This window comes from Heterodontus francisci, chromosome 13, assembly GCF_036365525.1.
Source record: "Heterodontus francisci isolate sHetFra1 chromosome 13, sHetFra1.hap1, whole genome shotgun sequence".
Classification (NCBI taxonomy): domain Eukaryota; kingdom Metazoa; phylum Chordata; class Chondrichthyes; order Heterodontiformes; family Heterodontidae; genus Heterodontus; species Heterodontus francisci.
Window position 1 is genome coordinate 97083871 of NC_090383.1, and position 20415 is coordinate 97104285.

Genomic DNA, 20415 nt, shown 5'->3' on the forward strand with positions numbered 1-20415 from the left:
CTCTCTACTTGATTTGACTCTCATTTACCCTCTTTCTCTGTCGTTCCTCTGTTTCTTCCTCAATGCTTAAATATCATAATTTTTGGTCCCGCTGTAAACTAAGTTCCCAGAAGCCCCATTATCAGCTTGCACTTCCAGCAATTTTCAGGGCAAAAGGATTTCACGCTGGAGGGTGCAGATAAACATCTTAACAGTGTAGGCTGCGAGATGCCCAGCTCCAGCAAGATTTGGGCCATTATCGACTTGATTGGCCTTCCCTGGCACTAGTGCTTGGGCAGAAAATGTTTCTCCCAACTTTTATTCTTGCTCCTAACTTTGTCATTTTTAATTGGTTATTTGAACAGTTGTATAATGTGATTTGACTTGTAATGGCGCTGGATTTTATTTATTTAAGGAATAGGATTATTTCTATTTTAAGGCATTGGTCTCTGATTTTACCATATTCATTTTAAGGTATGTGATGCTCTTTATGAAGACCCACCTCGTTATAAACATGTAAATTATTAACCCCCAAGTGAATGTGATACAGTCAGTATGGTTCCACAAATTTTACAGGAAAATTAGTGTTACTTATATAAAAGTAAATAATCAGATTCAAATATTTTATGTTTTATCTGAAACTGAAGTAAATTCCTCAGGTAAAGTAAGCTATTTCCTTCCTGCTGCTGTGATGCATAGATAACCAGCCATTAGATGCTTGCCTACATTAGGATCCAGAGAGATGCTTAAGGGCTGTTCCTCTTAATAATCAAATCATCATTTTCTGTATATAAAACTCCTGGAACAAATACCTGAGAGTACAAAGTTGATTGGTCATTTTTCACCTCTGTGAATAGCTCATATAATGTTATACCAGTAAACCAGAGATTAAGAAAATATTTCCATGGCAACTCCTACCAGCAGTGAGACTAAAAAACAGCAAGGAATCAAAACTTCATCCATATCCCTATGGCATCACTCATTAGTATTCTAATATGTTGTGCATATTGCACTCTACGGGAAAGATCATTTAAAATAAAAAAAATGTGATTCTGGCTTAAATTTTTGAAAGTGAAAGCTGATAATCCCTGCAAAGTGCTCATCTCCATTCCTGACAAGTCAAACGAACGCACAGACTGAAATTCATTTAGCCTCTTTATCACTAATACAACTGTTCCAAAACAGTTACACAAGGTTGTGCTGCAGTAATCCCAGAGACAGACTAAGATCCAAGTTCTTTCAGATATTTGGAAACCTATATTTCCTCTCATTTTCACCTTCTTCTCCTGAAGTTGCCAACTCGCTGTGGGGCACTGGCCACCTTCCAACTTTACCCAAATAGCTGTTTGTCATGCACACGCCAAAATGGTGCACATATATGTAGACTTTCCAGCAGGAAATACTGGATGGTATTTGGAAGTAGGGAACCCTTATGATTTTCCCCCTCCTTAACCCAGGTACACTAATGACAATTGTGATGTCTCCTAGCACTAACATGCCTGAGATCAGCAAATTTAGCAAAGAGAAGAGATCGAATGTGGATCTGTCTGGTCTGTCGGGGAAGCCAGCTTAACACTCTTAAACTTCCTGGTGTTAATATTCAAAGTATTAAATTTACAAACATAGAAAGGAATGCACTGTGGCACCTGGTACAAAGAACTCTTTGGTATCTACATTCATGGTACAAATTTCCTTGAGGTGGAAACCCAACTGCAAATGAGATTGGTTAATAATAATGGATTTCAATCTTGAAGTCCAGGTACAAAGACCACCTTAATATAATAAACACATAATAAAGAGTCAATATTCTCAACTCCCCTACCTCATGCCATCGTGGGAGCACCATCAGCACAAGGACTGCAATGGTTCAAGGAGAAGGCTCAGCCTCACCTTCTCAGGGCAACTAGAGAAGGGCAATGATGTCGACTTGTCAGCATTGCCCAATAGCAATAGCAATAAGAACTTCAGAGAGAAAGTGAAAGAGAAGAAAGGGAATAAAAACAAGAAATGCTGGAAATACTGGAAATACTCAACAGATCTGGCAGCATCTGTGGAGAGAGAAGCAGAGTTAATGTTTCAGGTCAGTGACCCTTCTTCGGAACTGTAGAATAAAGGGGATTTAGGTTAAAAGAGATGGAACTAAGACAAAGGTGTAGTCTTGAATCCAAGGAAAGTTCTGGTCAGGAAGAATCTGAATTCAACCCAGGATCCAGCAAAAAGCTGTTTAAATTCATACAGGCTCTTCCTATGTTTGAGGAGAGGGACACATAGGCATTTTTCATATCTTTTGAAAAAATAGCCAAACAAATGAAATGGTCAAAGGAAAGCTGGACACTGCTTATGCAAAGCAGGTTGATAGGCAGAGCTCCTGAAGTTTATGCCATGCTTCCTGAGGAGGTTTCTGCAGATTATGAGATGACAAAAAAGGCTATTCTCACTACGTATGAGTTAGTCCCTGAAGCTTACCGTCAGAAGTTTCAGAATTTACGGAGATTGGCTGGGCAGATGTATTAGAATTTGAGAGGGTGAAGCAAATTAATTTTAACCATTGGATTAAAGATGGAAACCATTAAAGATGGAAACCACATCTGAGAATCTTGGAGAATTGATTCTCTTGGAGATTAAAAATTCAATTCCTTCAGTAATGAGAATTCATATAGATATCCTGAAAGTTTTGAAAGCTAGGCAAGCAGTAGAAATTGCTGATGATTTTGAGCTTGTGAATAAGCCTAAACCTTTTGTCTGTCACTCCCATAAACCCGAGAAGCATAGAAAGTGGGAGAGTGAAAGGAAGGCAAGTAGCTGGGGATAAGAAGGAACAGCTGGGAATGCCCCAGGATCACCTCCTCAGGCCAGAAAGGAAGGTGCTGAGGGTAGGAGTGAGGTCCACAAGCTAAAGTGTAATCATTGCCGCAAAATGGGTCATTTTCATTCAGAATGCTGGAAGTTGCAAGGTAAACCCATAGGACTTGTTGGGGTACACAAAGCTAATGCAGAGAAAGGGGCTCTGACTGAGAGTACAGCAGACCAGGCTGTAGCTTTAACGGCAGCTGTAAATCCAGATACAAGAACTAAAGTGAGTGTAGAGGTTAAGAGTAAGATACCCGAAAGTTATAACGAATTCTTGTCAATGGGAAAAGTAACTCTATATCCTTTAAGTGAGGCAGGAAAACTTGTCATTATACTCAGGGATACAGGATCAACCCAAACACTCTTGCTGAGGAAAGGTCATAGAGTCATAGAGTTATACAGCACAGAAACAGGCCCTTCAGCCTAACATGTCTGTGCCGGCCATCAAGCACCTAACTATTCTAATCCCAATTTCCAGCACTTGGCCCGTAGCCTTATATGCTATGGCATTTCAAGTGCTTATCTAAATACTTCTTAAATGTTGTGATGGTTCCTGCCCCTACCACCTCTTCAGGCAGTGGGTTCCAGATTCCAACCACACTCTGGGTGAAATGTTTTTCCTCAAATCCCCTCTAAACCTCCTTCCCTTTACATTAAATCTATGCCCCCTGGTTATTGATCTCTCTGCTAAGGGAAAAAGTCTCTTCCTATCTAACCTATCAATGCCCCTCATAATTTTGTATACCTCAATCATGTCCCCCCTCAGCTTTCTCTGCTCTAAGGAAAACAACCCTAGCCTTTTCAGTCTCTCTTCATAGCTGAAATGCTCCAGCCCACGCAACATCCTGGTGAATCTCCTCTGCACCCTCTCCAGTGCAATCACATCCTTCCTATAGTGTGGTGCCCAAAAACTGCACACAGCACTCCAGCTGTGGCCTAACTAGCGTTTTATACAGCTCCATCATAACCTCCCTGCTCTTATATTCTATGCCTCGGCCAATAAAGGCAAGTATCCCAAATGTCTTCCTAACCACCTTATCTACTTGTGCTGCTGCCTTCAGTGATCTATGGACAAATACACCAAGATCCCTCTGACCTTCTGTACTTCCTGGGGTTCTACCATCCATTATTTATTCCCATGTCCTGTTATTCCTCCCAAAACACATCACTTCACACTTCTCAGGATTAAATTCCATTTGCCACTGCTCTGCCCATCTTACCAGCCCGTCTATATCGTCCTGTAATCTAAGGCTTTCCTCCTCACTATTTACAACACCACCAATTTTCGTGTCACCTGCGAACTTACTGATCATACCTCCTATATTCGTGTCTAAATCATTAATGTACGCTACAAACAGCAAGGGTCCCATCACCGATCCCTGTGGTACACCACTGCTCACAGGCTTCCACTCGCAAAAACAATCCTCGACCATTACCGAGTTCCGAAGAAGGGTCACTGACCCGAAACGTTAACTCTGCTTCTCTTTCCACAGATGCTGCCAGACCTGCTGAGTGAATCCAGCATTTCTTGTTTTTGCCTCGACCATTACCCTCTGTTTCCTGCCACTAAGCCAATTTTGGATCCAATTTGCCAAATTGCCCTGGATCCCATGGGCTCTTACCTTCTTAACCGATCTCCCATGTGGGACCTTATCAAAAGCCTGACTGAAATCCATGTAGACTACATCAACTGCTTTACCCTCATCTACACATCTAGTCACCTCCTCGAAAAATTCAAACAAGTTAGTTAGACACGATCTCCCCCTGACAAAGCCGTGCTGACTATCCCTGCCTCTCCAGGTGGGGATTAATCCTGTCCATCAGAATTTTTTCCAATGGTTTCCCAACCACTGATGATAAACTCACTGGCCTGTAATTACCTGGTCTATCCCTGCTACCCTTATTGAATAATGGTACCACATTCGCTGCCCTCCAGTCCTCTGGCACCTCTCCTGTGGCCAGAGAGGATCTGAAAACAGCCTGGGATACATCTCATCTGGGCCTGGGGATTTATCCACTTTTAAGCCTGCTAAAATATCTAATACTTCCTCCTTTTCAATACTAATATGTTCAAGTATATCACAATCCCCCTCCCTGATCTCTACACCTACATTGTCCTTCTCCATAGTGAACACAGATGAAAAGTAATCATTTAAAACCTCACCTATGTCCTCCGGCTCCACACACAGATTGCCACTTTGGTTCCTAATGGGTCCTACTCTTTCCCTGGTTATCCTCTTGCCCTAATATACTTATAAAACGCCTTAGGATTTTCCTTTATCTTGCCCGCCAATGTTTTTTCATGTCCCCTCTTCTAATAACATATAAGGTATAACATTTCCATCAGAGAGCGCCCTGAACACTAAAGTTTTAGTTAATGGAATTGGTGGGGAGCATATACCCGTACCTTTAGATAAAGTGCACTTAGAGTGTGGCCTAACATCTGGGATGGTAACTGTAGGAGTTGTCCATGGTTTGCCAGTAGAGGGAATTGATCTACTCCTAGGAAATGATTTGCCTGGATCAAAAGTATCAGTTTCTCCTATAATTACAGAGGAACCAAGTGAAGTTAAAGAAACGGAACAATTACAGGAATAAGCTCCAGGAATATTTCCTGCGTGTGTAGTAACCCGAGCAATGGCTATACAGGATCCATTGTTGGAGATAAAAGTGGCACCATAAACAGAGAGCCGAGTATCTGAAACCTTATTTGGGGATTGAGATAATCCAAATGAGATGTTTAACAGATCTTCTATAATTGCAGCACAACAAGCTGATCCAGAGATATACAGGATAGCACAGATGGTTCGGACAGAAGCTGAGGTGAAAGGAATTCCGGAAGGCTATTATATGGAAAATGGGGTTTTGAGGAGGAAATGGAGACCGCCTCATAGACCTGCCGATGAAGACTGGACAGTTGTTGAGCAGATAGTGGTACCACCTAAATATCACCAGGAATTATTAAGGTTAGCACATGACATTCCTTTTGCAGGACATAGGGGGATTCAGAAGACTAAATCACATATAAGTCAAAACCTTAAAGCATCCCAACCCAATATGAAAAAATGGGCAGACAAGAATGCAAAGATCCTCAAGTTTCAACCAGGTGATGAAGTATTGATGTTGTTACCATTGCAAGGGGAACCATTAAAAGCACAGTTCAGTGGCCCATAGAAAGTGATCAAAAGAGTGGGTAAGGCAGATTACTTGATTGACATTCCTGATCGCCGGAAGAAGAATTGGTTGTGTCATATCAATATGTTAAAGCAATATTATTGCATGGAGGAGGATAAGCCAGTACAGGTCTGTCAGGTAATGGGGACTGTTGAGAAGGAAAAGGATAGTGAGGATGAGGCAGAAGAAGGCCTAGACAATTCTCAGATTGAACCTTCAACTACCCAGTTAGCAAATACAGAATGGCTAGGAATATTGGACAACATGCTTTTGCACTTAGATGCAAAACAATATGAAGACCTAATCAGGCTTTCCACAACACTTAAAAGAGTCTGTAGGGATAAGTCAGGATGTACAACCTTAGCCACATATGATAGGTTGATAGAGGAATCCGTTCCTTTAAAGCAACATCCTTACTGCTTATGTCCGGACAAACAGGCCCAAGTAAAAGCAGAAATCCAATACATGCTGGAAAACAACTTAATCGAACCTAGTCAAAGCAGCTGGAGTTCACCAATAGTCTTAGTGCCTAAACCTGATGGGTCAACCCGACTACAGAAAAGTCAATGCAATAACGAAGGCAGACTCCTACCCAATTCCTCATTTAGAAGACTGTATTGACAGAGTGGGCAGTGTTAAAACCTGGCTACCCGATCTGAACCCGACCAAACCTGACTACATGTGTTGGGTTTGGGTTGGGTCGGGTTTGTATTCTGCGTCCAGCATTTGGGCTCGGGTCAGGTCAGGCTGGACTGTACTGTTTTGTTTCGTATTGTTTTTGTTTAAATTCGATTTTTTTCTGTTTCAATAATATGCTTGTTATTTTCAGATCGGGTCGGGCATTTAAAAAAATTAAAGGACTCGGGCCCAGGTCGGGCTTGGGTTGGCTGTTGTTGGGTCGGGCCTGGGTCAGGTTTTAGTTTTATACCCAAGCCAGACTTTAGGCAGTGCTAGGCTTCTTACCAAGATTGACTTGTTAAAGGGATACTGGCAAGTTCCTTTGACTCCTTGAGCCAAAGAGATATCAGCTTTTGTCACACCAGACAGTCTTTATCAGTGCCAGTGTCAGGCAAAAAAATGCCCCAGCCACTTTTCAAAGATTAATGAATCAGGTGGTAGCAAGTGTTCCCAACTGTGTAGTGTATCTCGATGATGTACTAATATACAGTAACACTTGGCAAGAACAATTAAACCAGCTAAAAATTCTGTTTAAAAAGTTACAAGCAGTAAATCTGGCAAAAAGCAAATTCGGAAAGGCAAGAGTAACTTACCTCGGACACATAGTAAGGCAATGAAAAGTATTGCCAAAAACGACAAAAGTGCAAGCCTTAGTGTAGTACCTTATCACTAAATCTAAATGTGAAATCATGAGGTTTTTAGGGATGTGTGGTTTTTACAGGAAGTTTGTATGGAATTTTAATGCTGCTCCATTAACCGATTTGCTACAAAAACAGAAAACCAAAGTAGTATGGTCAGATCAATGCCGGGCAGCTTTTGAAAAGTTAAAGGCAATCTTAACTAATGAACCAATGTTGGCTGCTAGCGACCTGGGGGTTGGTGCAGTTCTATTGCAGGGTGACGAATTGAGCATAGAAATACCAGTAGGGTACTTTTCAAGAAAACTAAGTCACCACCAAAAAATGTATTCCACTGTGGAAAAGAAATATTAGGACTTTTGCTGACTCTCAAACATTTCACAGTATATGTCCACCAAGACTATAAAGAAACACTAATATATACTGATCATAACTAATTAACGTTTATGGAAAATTTTAAAAACAAAAATGCTAGAATATTTAGATGGAGTTTATTGTTACAGCCTTATCATTTGAAGATTGTACATATTTTGGGGAAAAACAATGCTATTGGCGATGCTTTGTCACAAATTTAACCTTGTTAAGGTACATGAATGGAAATGGTGCAAAGAAATATTCTGTTAATTATCAGTAGAGTGAATGGGGGCATGAATGTGAAAATATATCTAGAGTGGTTTTTCAGTTTCTGTTTTGCATTGTAATGCATTTTAAGAATGGCGTTTCAATTTGCCAAGGGCACAGGTGTCACGGAAGTGTAGTTTTTTTCTCTTCTGTTTTAAAACTAAGGGGGGGCTGAGTGCCTTTAAGGCAGAGAGAGAGACCTTTAGATTTCCTGGGCACAGTGAGCCAGCAGCAAGTCTGTTTCCTAGGCAACAGCAGGAGAGAGAGAGAGGGCCACCTGCTGTAAGGTATCAGTTAACAGTATGTATAAAGATTGGCTAAAACCAGCCTGATCTGGAGACCCACAAAGTGTGCTTACTGAAGGAAGGATCCTTCTCTCCTAGCAGAAAAATCTACTTTGGTCTATGGCTGTGTATTGCCTAAGGAGCGAAAAAAAATCCTGGAAAAGAACATTTGCATTGTTGGAGTGAAGTTTCTACTGAAAGACTGCCAAATAGACCTGTTGCTATACTCCTTGTTGAAAGACATGTGTGACACCTGCCGCAACCAAATTGCTTGCAATGCCAATCCCATTAAAGGCTGTTCGTCGAATTCGCCTGGACACTTCGAGTGTCTTCTGACTGTTCGGCTCTGGGACACCTCACTGAACTGGGAATGCAATCTACAAAGACCTACAACCCAGTGATTTATTTATTCCTAAGAAACAACTATAATTTTATTGAAACCGGTTAACCGTTGGTTTTTGAATGTATTTGTGTGTGCATGAAGGTTAGGATAAATAAGAAGTTATAAAGTCTTTTAGACATAGGTTTATTTTAATAGTGTTTAAGATTCAGTTTATTAATAAATAATTAAATTGTTGTTTAAAGATATCTGGTTTGGTCTGTTTTATTCTGGGGGGGGGGGGGGGGGTGGCGGTTAATGAAGTGTGTAATTTGGCTAATTTCTAGTAGGTGGGAAAACTTTAATAATAAGCTATGACCTGTAGAGTAATGAGACTGAAATGACAGTGCATTGCTCCCGCCTCAGTTGTAACATTAGTCACATCGAGAAATCATGGACACACTTTGCCATCAATACAAAGTAAGTGCACCATGGGGGAATGGCTATGCATGTTTGGAAAATCACTCCTTAACATTCCAATAAAACTATCTGTTCATGCATTCGCTCAGTATCCTGGTTAACATTCATCCCGCCACCAACATTACCAAAAGCAGATTAACTGATCATTCATTTCATTGTTAATTGTTGGGATACCTCTCTGCATAAAATGGCTGGCACTTTCACCTATATAACAACAGCGTCTGCACTACAAATTAATTCATTATACATAAAATCCTTACCGAGAAAAGTGGTAATTTGTTAAATAATGGTAAGTCTGGCCTACCACAATGCAAATAACAGGAGAAATATCATATGGTGTATTCCATCATTTGCATCTTAGATGTCTGCTAAAGAAATTTCCACTACATTCTATGTGAATTTTACCATGAAGCTGCTTTAATCTGAGTGGAAAATTCTGCTCACACTTTCTTATATACACAGTCACTTTTGATAACTCACACTTTCTCACATAGTCACTTTTTCACACATACAAGAACATAGTTGGCAATGCCAGTGCATTATCAGATAGCAGCCTTACCCTCAGCTCAAAGATTTGTCTTGAAATGTCCGGTGTGATTTGAGCAGTGAAGTTGTTCTGTTTCATACGCTTTTTTTTCTTTGCTTGCATTTATTACAAAACAAATAACAACAAAGGCAAATATAATACCTAATTTTCAAATCTTAAAAAAAACCACCTGGTGACATTTCCATGGCACCATAGAACCATACAAAATGTACAGCACAGAAGGAGGCCATTCAGCCCATTGTGTCCACGCCAGCTGAAAAAACTAGCCGCCCAAACGAATCCCACTTTTCAGCACCTGGTCCATAGCCCCGCAGGTTACAACACTTCAGTCGCATGTCCAGGTACCATTTAAAAATAATTGAGTGTCTCTGCCTCCACCACCATTCCTGGCAGCGAATTCCAGACACTCACCACCCTCTGGGTGAAAAGGTTTCCCCTAATGTCCCCTCTAATCCTTCTACCAATCACCTTAAATCTGTGTCCCCTGGTAACTGACCTCCCCGCCAGGGGCAGCAGGTCCTTCCTGTCCACTCTATCTAGGCCCCTCATAATTTTGTACACCTCAATTAAGTCACCCCTCAGCCTCCTCAGTTCCAGAGAAAACAACCCTAGCCTATACAATCTTTCTTCATAGCTGCAACCTTCAAGCCCTGGCAACATTCTTGTCAATCTCCTCTGGACTGTCTCCACAGCAATCATGTACTTTCTGTAATGTGATGACCAGAACTGTACGCAAATACTCCAGCTGTAGCTTAACCAGCGTTTTATACAGTTCCAGCATCACATCCCTGCTTTTGTGCTCTATACCTCAGCCAATAAAGGAAAGCAATCCATATAATATAAAAACAGGGAAAGCAATCCATATTCCTTCTTCACCACTCTATCCATCTGTCCTACCACCTTCAGGGACTTGTAGACATGCACTCCAAGGTCTCTCACTTCTTCTACCCCTCCCAATATCCTTCCGTTTATAGCGTACTCCCTCGCTTTATTTCATGTTTTATTATTTTTATAGACCAGCGCAAAACAGTGGAACTCAGCAGTCAGTGAGATTTACCATTACCATATGCCGACTTATAAATACATATACATTCTTTCTCACATTTAGATTCATTCACACACTAATTCACATAGCCAAAAACACAAGCAAACGCAAATCCGTGCTCCACAGGCACACACGAAACTCACATACAGACAACCAAGCATTAATCTATTCACACACTAACCTCATTCAAATTTTACAAATTTTCAAACTCACACCAGCTCATGTAAATGCACACAGTGAACCTTACACTCGGGAATTCACACTCATTCCATACTGGAACTCACAATCAGTCGTGCACACACCCATTAATACACTCCGGTAAGTGCACACTCACAGATAAACCCACATTATTGGAAGCCGCCCACTGATATTCTGACACTTTCATTCACTGATCCCGCTCACATTCACTGACAGTCCACACTCACATGACAGTCAGGCTCACTAACGCTCTCACTCTTTCTTTCTGACACTCGCACTCACCCTCACACTCAGCACTCTCTCTCGGGACTGTTGAGGGAGTTTCTTACCGATAGTGGATACCACAGTCCCCACGAAGTAAAATGCCCCAGTGAAGTCCCATCTGGGTCTCAGGGTGTCGGCGTGGATCCCGGCGGCGATGGCTGCCTCGTAGTCCCGCAGGAAGGCGCTCAGCTCCCCTCCGGCGATGCCGAACTTGTCGGCGAAGTTGCGCAGGGTCCGGTTCCACCTGGCCCGAGCCTCCAGCTCGGTGGGCCGCTCGATGGCCGAGAAGACGGCGGCCCCGCACAGCAGGTAAGCCACGATGAGGAGGGCCAGCAGCACGAAGCGCCCGTTGTCTTCGTTGAGATGCAGGAGAGCGCAGCCCCGGGCGCTGGCACTGCCCATCATCCGCCGATCAACAGCAGATTCCCTCTGCCAGGGGCAGCCAGCGCCCGAGAACTCATCAAGCAAACTTCGAGGGGGCAAACTTCAGCAAGGAAATATTCCCCCTCCCCTCTTCCAGCCTTTCAGCAGATCCAGGTGCCCAGCCGAACCTCGCACCTCCTGGGTCCCAATATTACACTTAGAATAACTGGTAGTAAACAGCAGGACTTCAGGCTACATTCGCCACCGGGCTGTAAATAGGAAGAATTTTAACTGCGGCTCTATAACATTTTTCCTCCAACATTTCTCCCCCCCACCCCCCGCCCCCAACCCCCCCCCCCCCCCCCAAATAAAACCGAGCTGGGATGTGTATGATTTTTTTTCTGTGATGTTTTTGTTTCCAACATTCGCGCTCACATACCCAGATCGGTCTGCGGTATTTAGATTTGCACTCTGATAGTCAACATCTTTGGTCTCCAATGCTCGCCGTCACTGTCGAATCGATTTTTAATCTTGAGATCTGTCCCCCCTTCCCCTTTCCCCCTCTCTCTCACTGTCCGCGACAGTCAGGCAATAGCTCGATCCGCTTTAGTAAGTCTGGAAGCCAATTTGCAGCCAGCTGTCAACGAGGTGTCATATTTCCAGAGTCAAAGTGAAGCTGGCAGGAAGGCAGTAGGTTGGAATACAGAGGGGATACCCGGGACACATTGGCACGGAGTGGGGGATACTGTCTGATGCGTCTCTCGGAGAACATATGAAGTCCATTCCAATGTGAAGTCTCCGCCGACTTTCTTTGGAAATGTGGTCACCCTGAAAGAGAGAGAGAGAGGTGAAGGCAAATGAGAGGCGGGTCCCTCTCCGGCATAACCAACCTGAACCTTCATTTCAGCACCATGGACAGGGCCACGGCTACCAGCTGCGGCTCAGCTAGTTCTTTCCTTTGGTCTTTTTCAACATCTTTCCCGCCCTCTGCACCCCGATCCCGCCCACCCCCAATACCAAAGGGAAAAAAAGTGCCCACACTGTCGAGGGCGCTGTCAATGCCCCCGAGCTTGCCCAGCTCCGGACCCGTCTCGCCACCCGCCCAACCCAACCGGATCTGGGCATCCCTGGGAATTCTCTCTTTCTCCGGAGTGTCAGCCAAAAGGCTTGTGCATGTCAGAGTCTACTCCAGGATGGCCTCGACCACAAACTTCCTTTCTTGTATCGATGGGCTTTTATTTTGAACGTACAGTTGAACTCTCGTCCCCCAGCCCCTATTTAACTGAAGTAATTGAGATGAGTACCGAGCAGTGCAAGGTAGAAGTTTAGATCTTACAACACCAGTCTGATCAGCATTTACCTCGCCATGGAAGTCCCAACTAAACTGGCATTACTTTCTCCATTATATATCGGTTCTTTTCAACGTTATAATATGATTTGCATTTCATGGAAAACATAGCGTTCCCACGGCTCTTTCTTCTCGCTTCCTATATATAACCAGAAAAAATTACACCTTTTCTTCCCCCTCTATTATCAACTCACGAGCTATTTGTGCTGCAATCCTAAATGGCTCCATTAAACATTAACCCAGGGAAGAACGAGCTACTGCGTTTCCGCTGAGCGGCGTTGCCCGGGAGATGGGCTAAGCATGACCATGAATTGTCGTCTTTTCTCAGGAAGAGCTGGTTGTCTGTAAAATCGGGGAGCACTTGGCTGGAACTAATCTGAGGAATCACAAGTAAAGTAAAAAAAAAACAGAAAGACAGTAGACAATAAAATCTAAACGACTACTTTATTAAAATGGTGCTTTGATACTGGTAGTTCAATATTAGGTTGACATTACAAAGTTAAAACAGAAAAATCAAAGGAGCAGAAATCGCAGAGAGGGCGAAATGATATTTAACCTGCTTTGGGACCCTGAATTCCAGGAGTTTCAACGTTTATTAAAGTAAAAATGGAACTGTTTTATGCTCAGATAGTCGGTATTTATTGGGTAACAAGATAATTTCGAATCAAGTGCCAATTTGTATCTTACGGTCCATCCTTTTCCCTGCGATTGTTTTTTATATGGGGAGGAAAATCAGGTCCTGTTAAACATCCCCATTATTGAGGCTCTCTACAGCAGCGAAGACCGCCAAGTTGGCAAAGGCCACACTGAAATACCAGTCAGACCTACCTGGAATATTCTCGCTTTGTGGCCAGACGAACGGAGATTAGATCAACGCTCTCAATTGAAGAAATATCCTAGTTTACATTGCTCGCTTTAGTGGAAGCTCTCCTGTTCCCCCGGAATCATTGCACAAGATGCTCATCTTCACTGTGATCGCAATCTTGTGACGATCTCCATGCTGTTCACAGTTGTAACGATGTTTAATTCCAATACTTGAAAATAATTTTTAAAAGTGGAAAGCACAACTCAGTAAAAACACAGATCTCTGACACATTTTCTGTAAATGTTCCAATCGGTCAGATTTCATTCTCAAATGTTGATTTTGCCATTAGCAGAGAATTGCTTCATTTTGCTGGAGAGTTGGGGCCTCTGTAATCGACCCATTGCTGCATTTAACCCTGCAGTCTGGGTTCCTCGTGGTTATATGTATGCATTGAGATCCCCTCCTACTTCTAGCAGTTCACATTTAAATGTTTATAGGATTCGAGCAGCCGTGGCTCAGCATTTAAATGAACTCTGTCTACGTTGCAAGACTTCTCAGGAAGTTAAGACATCTATCTCATGGGCGTTTACAATACAAAGCCAGATTTCACACCATGATGATGGAGTTGTACTCCATCCGATACCAAACCAGAGCAGCGTCAGATGACCCTCTCACTTCAGATCGACACCTGGATGTGCTCCACATGACCAGATTTAGTATCAATGCCACTTCACATCGAAGCGAAAGTCACAGCGTAATGCGTCCGATATTTATTCTTTACTGGCTGAAATTAGATGATACCATTTCTCTCGTTACTACTGTTGTTACCTTAGATGAGACAGGAAAAATCACCCAAGTAAAAGCTCATTTGGTGCTCTGGGCTACAATAGTGCGACTAAAGGGCTGCCTTCAACTGTTGGATGGCATTTATAACAAGTTGGTTCCAGTGCATTGGTATTTTTGAGTTCGTCGCAACATATTTTGATGTTATTTATTTTTAAATTTGCTTCTTAAATTTGTTAGTTTTATTCAAGGGTTGCCTCGAAGTGATGAATATACATTTGTCTAGTCCGATATGAAAGCCTGTAAGATTCCAATATAGAATAACAGAGTGTTTCGCATAGGGTTATAGACACCTAGAGAACGATACAAAGCCCAGAGTTACATAATGGTTTAGTAATGCCATTTTGAAACTGAAATTTGACGAATGTCGACAAAGAGCAGCACTGGACATGTTCAGCCTGACGCCACACTGACTCAGTAGTATTACGCAGGCTCAGCATGATCCCGTGAAATTGCAATATGATACTGCCAAAGTTCTGTATGACACCATGTAGAATCAGTATGGGAAGACATAGGTTCAGGATAGTGCTGGGGAAACTCAATGGGGCACCTGTGCAGGCTCAGTACCGAACAGCCCAGGCTCAGTGTGACATTGGAAGAACTCATTACAGCACTGAAGAGACAAGGCAAAGTTTCAAAAGTTTGAAATGTAGTTTATATTTTTCAAAATGTTAGTAGAAAGCTGGCAAGGCAATTGATTTGCATTTAACCAGAGGGTGACGTGTAGCCAGCAGTATAAGTAGGGTGTGTTAGCTTCACATTGCTGTCAGCCATTTGAAATCAGTTGTTATAATAATATATATAAAAAAAGCAAAACAAAAGCAGAAGCAAAATCTCGGATGAAAGGTCACTGACTTGAAACGTTAACTCCTCTCTCCACAGATGCTGCCAGACCTGCTGAGTGTTTCCAGCATTTTCTGTTTTTCTGTTATATGTTATAATAATATCCCTAAGTAAGACAAATTCACATGGTGCAAAACTGTAAAATCGTCTTACTCAATGTTACTGCTCTCACGATGCAAACCTTCAAACAACGTTTAATAATATCCCTGTTTCACAATTTGAGACCACAATTTGATGATCCATTCAGTATCCATCAGAATTTCCCTGTTGTATTTCTAATAGATTGGTGGGGTTCATAAAGTACAATAAACTTGGCATGCAAATCTCATCATCTGTCTCCTGAGACTGTGTCTTGGTCTCATGACACACTGCTTATAGAATATTATTTTTCTGATAATGTATTACAAGGTTGTAATTCAATCAAAGCAGGCTGATTACATCATTAGAGTTAAACTCAAGTCACAGTCCTCCAAATCCTCAGATTATGTAGTAGCTTTGCAACACGCCTTCTGTATTCCCGAGATAGGCTTCTGACCACATAGCCCCACCATCACTAATACCGTCTATTTCCACCTCCATAACACTGCCTCGCTCCACCCCTGCCTCATCTGCCTTTGTAACCTTGAGTCTTGACTATTCCAATGCCTGGTTGGTCTCCCACATTCTGTAAACTTGAGGTCACCAAAACTCTGTTGCCTGTGTCCTAACTCGCATCAAGTTCCCTTCACCCATCACCATTGTACTCACTGACCTACATTGGCTCCTGGTTAAGCAATGCTTCAATTTCAAAATCTCATCCTTGTTTTGAAATCATTCCATGACCTTGCCCCTCTCTATCTCTGTAGTCTTGTCCAGCTCTACAATCCTCTGAGCTATTGGTATTTCTCTACTTCAGACCGCTTGAGCATCCCCAAATTTAATTGCTTCACTGTTGGTGGCTGTGCCTTCAGCTGCCTAAGCCCTAAGCTCTGGAATTCCCTCCTTAAACCTCTCACCTCTCTAGCTCGCTCTTCTCCTTGAAGACACTGCTTAAAACCTACCTTTTTGAACAAGCTTTTGGTCATCTGCCCTAATATTGCCTTATGTGGCTTGGTGTCAACTTTTGCTTTACAATGCTCCTGTGAAGTGCCTTGGGACATTTTATTACATTAAAGGCACTATATAAATACAAGTTGTTTTTGTTACTGTTATTTTATAGAATCATGGAATCATAGAATGGTCACAGCACAGAAGGAGGCCAGTCAGCCTGTTGTGACCCTGACGGCTCTCTGCGAGAGCAACTCAGCTAATCGCACTTCACACCTTTTTCCCATAATCCTGCAAATATTCTGTCTACAGGTGCTTATCATTTTTGAAATTCACAACTTAACCTGCCTCCACCACACTCTCAGGTAGTGCATTCCAGATCCTAACCACTGGCTGCATAAAAATGTTTTTCTTCATGTCACCATTGGTTCTTTTGTCAATCACCTTAAATCATTGTCTTCTGGTTCTCGACTCTTCCACCAATGAGAACAGTTTCTCTCTATCTACTCTGTCCAAACGCCTCATGATCTTGAACACTTCTATCAAATTTCCTCTCAACCTTCTCTCCTCTAAGGAAAACAAACACAGTTTTTCCAGCCTATCCACATAACTGAAGTCCCTCTTCCCTGCAACCATTCTCATAAATCTTTACTGCACCCTCTCTAAAGCCTTCATATCCTTCCTAAAGTGTGGTGTGCAGAATTGTACATGTTACTTCAGTTGAGGCCAAACCAATGTTTTATAAAGGTTCATTATGGCTTTCTTGCTTTTGCACTCTATGCCTCTATAAGGCCAGGATCCCAAATGCCCTTTTCACCACTTTCTCAACCTGCCCTGTCACCGTCAATAATTTGTGCACATACACCCCCAGGTCTCTTTGTTCCTGCACCTGCTTTAGAATTGCACCTTTATTTTATATCCTCGTTTTTCTTACTAAATGTATCACTTCACACTTCTCTGCATTAAATTTCATCTGCCTCATGTCCACCCATTCCACCAGCCTATCTATGTCCTCTTGAAGTCTATCACTATCCTCCTCACAGTTCACAATACTTCAAGGCTTGTGTTATCTGCAAATTTTATTATTGTGCCCTGTACACCCAAGTCTAGGTCATTAATACATATCAAAAAAAGTAGTTGTCCTAGTACTGACCCCTGGGGCGCCCCACTGTATATCTTCCTCCAGTCCGAAAAACAACTTTTTAGCTCTACTCTCTGTTTCCTGGCACCCAGCCAACTTTGTATCCATGCTGCTATTTTCCATTTTATTCCCTTTTATTATTTTGTATAATATATAATAAAACCCCATATTCTGTGCACCTGTAAGCATTACAGATTAAAGTTTGTGGCTCTCAGCTTTTTTCAATTTATATATCATGTTTCTAAATTACTAATTTGGGTTAGTAATTTAGTGTCCATTTGTGGGTTATTGTGACATTTTTCCATTTGACTGAATTTCCTGTTACTTTGTGAGCTGTACTTTGCATTTTACTTCATCTGAGTCCTACCATACATTATGGTACCAGGCTGAATAGTTAGATCTTAAACCCGTCTAACAGAATCCATCTAATCATGGTAGGGGTTGAAAATCAGGGTTGGATTTTCTCGACTAATCTATGTGCCTTTGCTTCAAGCCATCTAGATCTGCTAAGGGAAAGTTTAGAGAGAACCAAGGTTGCATTTGTATTGACAGCTTTGTCACAGCAATTTCAAATCATTGAATTTGATGGCCTTGGGACAGATTGGGTCAAAACAGACAGCAGTTCTGAAAATGTGGGCAAATTGCATAAAGCATAAAGTCCAACTATGTACATTTCATGAAAAGACCACAGGGTGGCCATCACTAACTAATCTTCCGGTAAATTGCAATGCAAGTATCACAGAATCACACACCTGCTGGAATCAAGTTTAATCCCCTCAGTTCAAAAGCAGCTGTGTTTCTGCAACAGCCAGTAACTTTCTGGCTTTTAAGGCCACCATATGCTAATGCCCGAGCCTGTGACTCCATTCCCCTCCCTGACCAAAATAGGCGAAAGATTGGTGCTTCTCTTGGTGGCAGTATGTGCTCTTTGTGTTCTCCCAGTGGCAGGACTAAGTGAGGTGCCTGGCTGTTGGGTGTCCATGGAAGCCTTTTGGAACTGAGTTGACTCTCAATCTCCTTGTGCTGGGTCATGAAATCACCCTGATACTGTCCCAATCATATCTGCTGTTGTAGTGGCTGCCTGGTTGTACTCGTTCCTGGCACATTTATAGTCATTTGGAAGACAGGTTGGAGGTGCAGGCTGTGTATAGTCCTGGGAGACAGCAACCACATCTGTGCCTACCCCAGACATGCCCCTGTTGCTGCATACACTCCTGGCATGTCCAGTGGTCACTGTGAGAGCAGAGCTCTGGCAGCAGTGAGGACAGCAAAGCTGTGCATAATGGCTTTCTTCATCGGAATCCCCCAATACCTTGAAACCAGACAAAAGAGCCCACTGGAGATTGAAACTCAAGACCTCTTTGGCAGCTCACTGAGCAGCCTGGAGCAATACCTCCACATGGCATTGGATATGAGAGTTCCTCCGCAGACTGCCTTGCAATTGCCACATGCTCCATGTTAGACTGCAGTTTTGTCCAACAGTTCTGCATGACTGCAGTAGTGGACTTCTCCACGGTTGACATCAGATCATGCAGGGTCTTTGGCACATCCTCTAATGATTGGAACACATGTTGCCGCTCGCTTAACATTCTTTTAAATGCAAGGCACAAATCCAGTATTCTGCAGCTGTTCCTTTGGCCAGCAGGTTGTTGCAGCTCCTGTATCCACACCACCTGCTGCTCGTGTACTCTCAGTGCTTCACTTGATGTATCCATCTCAAATTGACAGTCTAAATCCCCCAGGGTAGATGTACTTGTGCTAGTACTTAATATGAGTGGAGTGAGTAATGCTGAGTGTTGTGAAGCTGTTTTGTGGAACTACTCAGGTTTACTTATTTATTGGGGATGCCTGTGAAATCAGAAGAATATATGTTGGAATGATGGCTTGGAAATTGTCATGAATACAGAATAAAAATTATTATAGTAATCTTATGAGGATAGGCAAGTGTGACTCTTTTCAGTGCCATGATCTCCCCTCCAAGGACATGTTACTTTAATAGTGGGACCTGAGAAAAAGAGCCCCCAGTGGGTTGGCATATATTGAATATCTCCACAGAAGATTACACCGCCGGAGTACGATATTTGGTTCTTTATATTTGAGCAAACTCCTTGCTAGAACAACCCCAAACTAATCCTACTGACTTGCTTATTCCCCATTCCTCTGTATATTCTACTGTTTCAAATTTTTATTGACTCTGCACTATTTCATTATGAACAAATTTGCTGCAGTCCTGTTGAACTCCCCAAATGTTGACATCCAGAAAGCACAAATAAATCAACATTGGAACCAACTCAACCAAACCTCCCATACCTGACCTGATGCTAAACAAAGTCTTCAGGAAACGACTACACGATCTTGGTAAAAAAAAATGAAGTGTTGGCTTAATTCAGGTAACAGATATGGAACACAATCTACCAATGAACAATACCATGAGAGAGCAACTGGTATAATGTTAAATGATATATATATATATATATAGTTATTTCAAAACACTGATACATTTTGTAGTTCAGAAGATAATACCTAAATACTTTCATGAAATATTTCTATATATTTAGTACCTGTCATTACACCTTTCAAAGGCATCACATCTGAAAGTGTTGTTTAAGAGAATCACAGCTTAAAGTACCACACGTCCTTGGGCAAAAGGCTATAATTGTCTTGAACAACCACTTTCCCATTAAATTACTAATCAAAACTCCAATTGACTCAAATGAATGAATCAGATGTAACAAAAGGTACTAATGAGGAACAAGCAAATTTCTTCTTAGTCGATCAGCATTAAATAGGACACCAAGCAATCAAATACTCATTTTTTAAAGGCTATCATTCACAAAAAGCTGAGCAATCAAATAGTCAACCATTTATTTCAGATTGCTTTCAGCCATTGTTTTCCCTTTTTACTCATACAGCTCGAAATAAAACATATAACATGAAAACTTAAACACATGAAAAACTAGATAACTCTT

General features: G+C 42.1%; 1 protein-coding gene across 1 annotated transcript in view; it reads right to left on the bottom strand.

The window, feature by feature from the left end:
- LOC137376134 (potassium channel subfamily K member 12-like) overlaps nt 1-11482 on the bottom strand; it is a 76652-nt gene extending 65170 nt beyond the window's left edge. The window contains exon 1 of the mRNA XM_068044147.1: nt 11143-11482. Coding sequence (XP_067900248.1) covers nt 11143-11482 — 340 coding nt within the window. The remainder of the gene's footprint in view (nt 1-11142) is intronic.
- Between the last annotated feature and the right edge of the window lie 8933 nt (nt 11483-20415).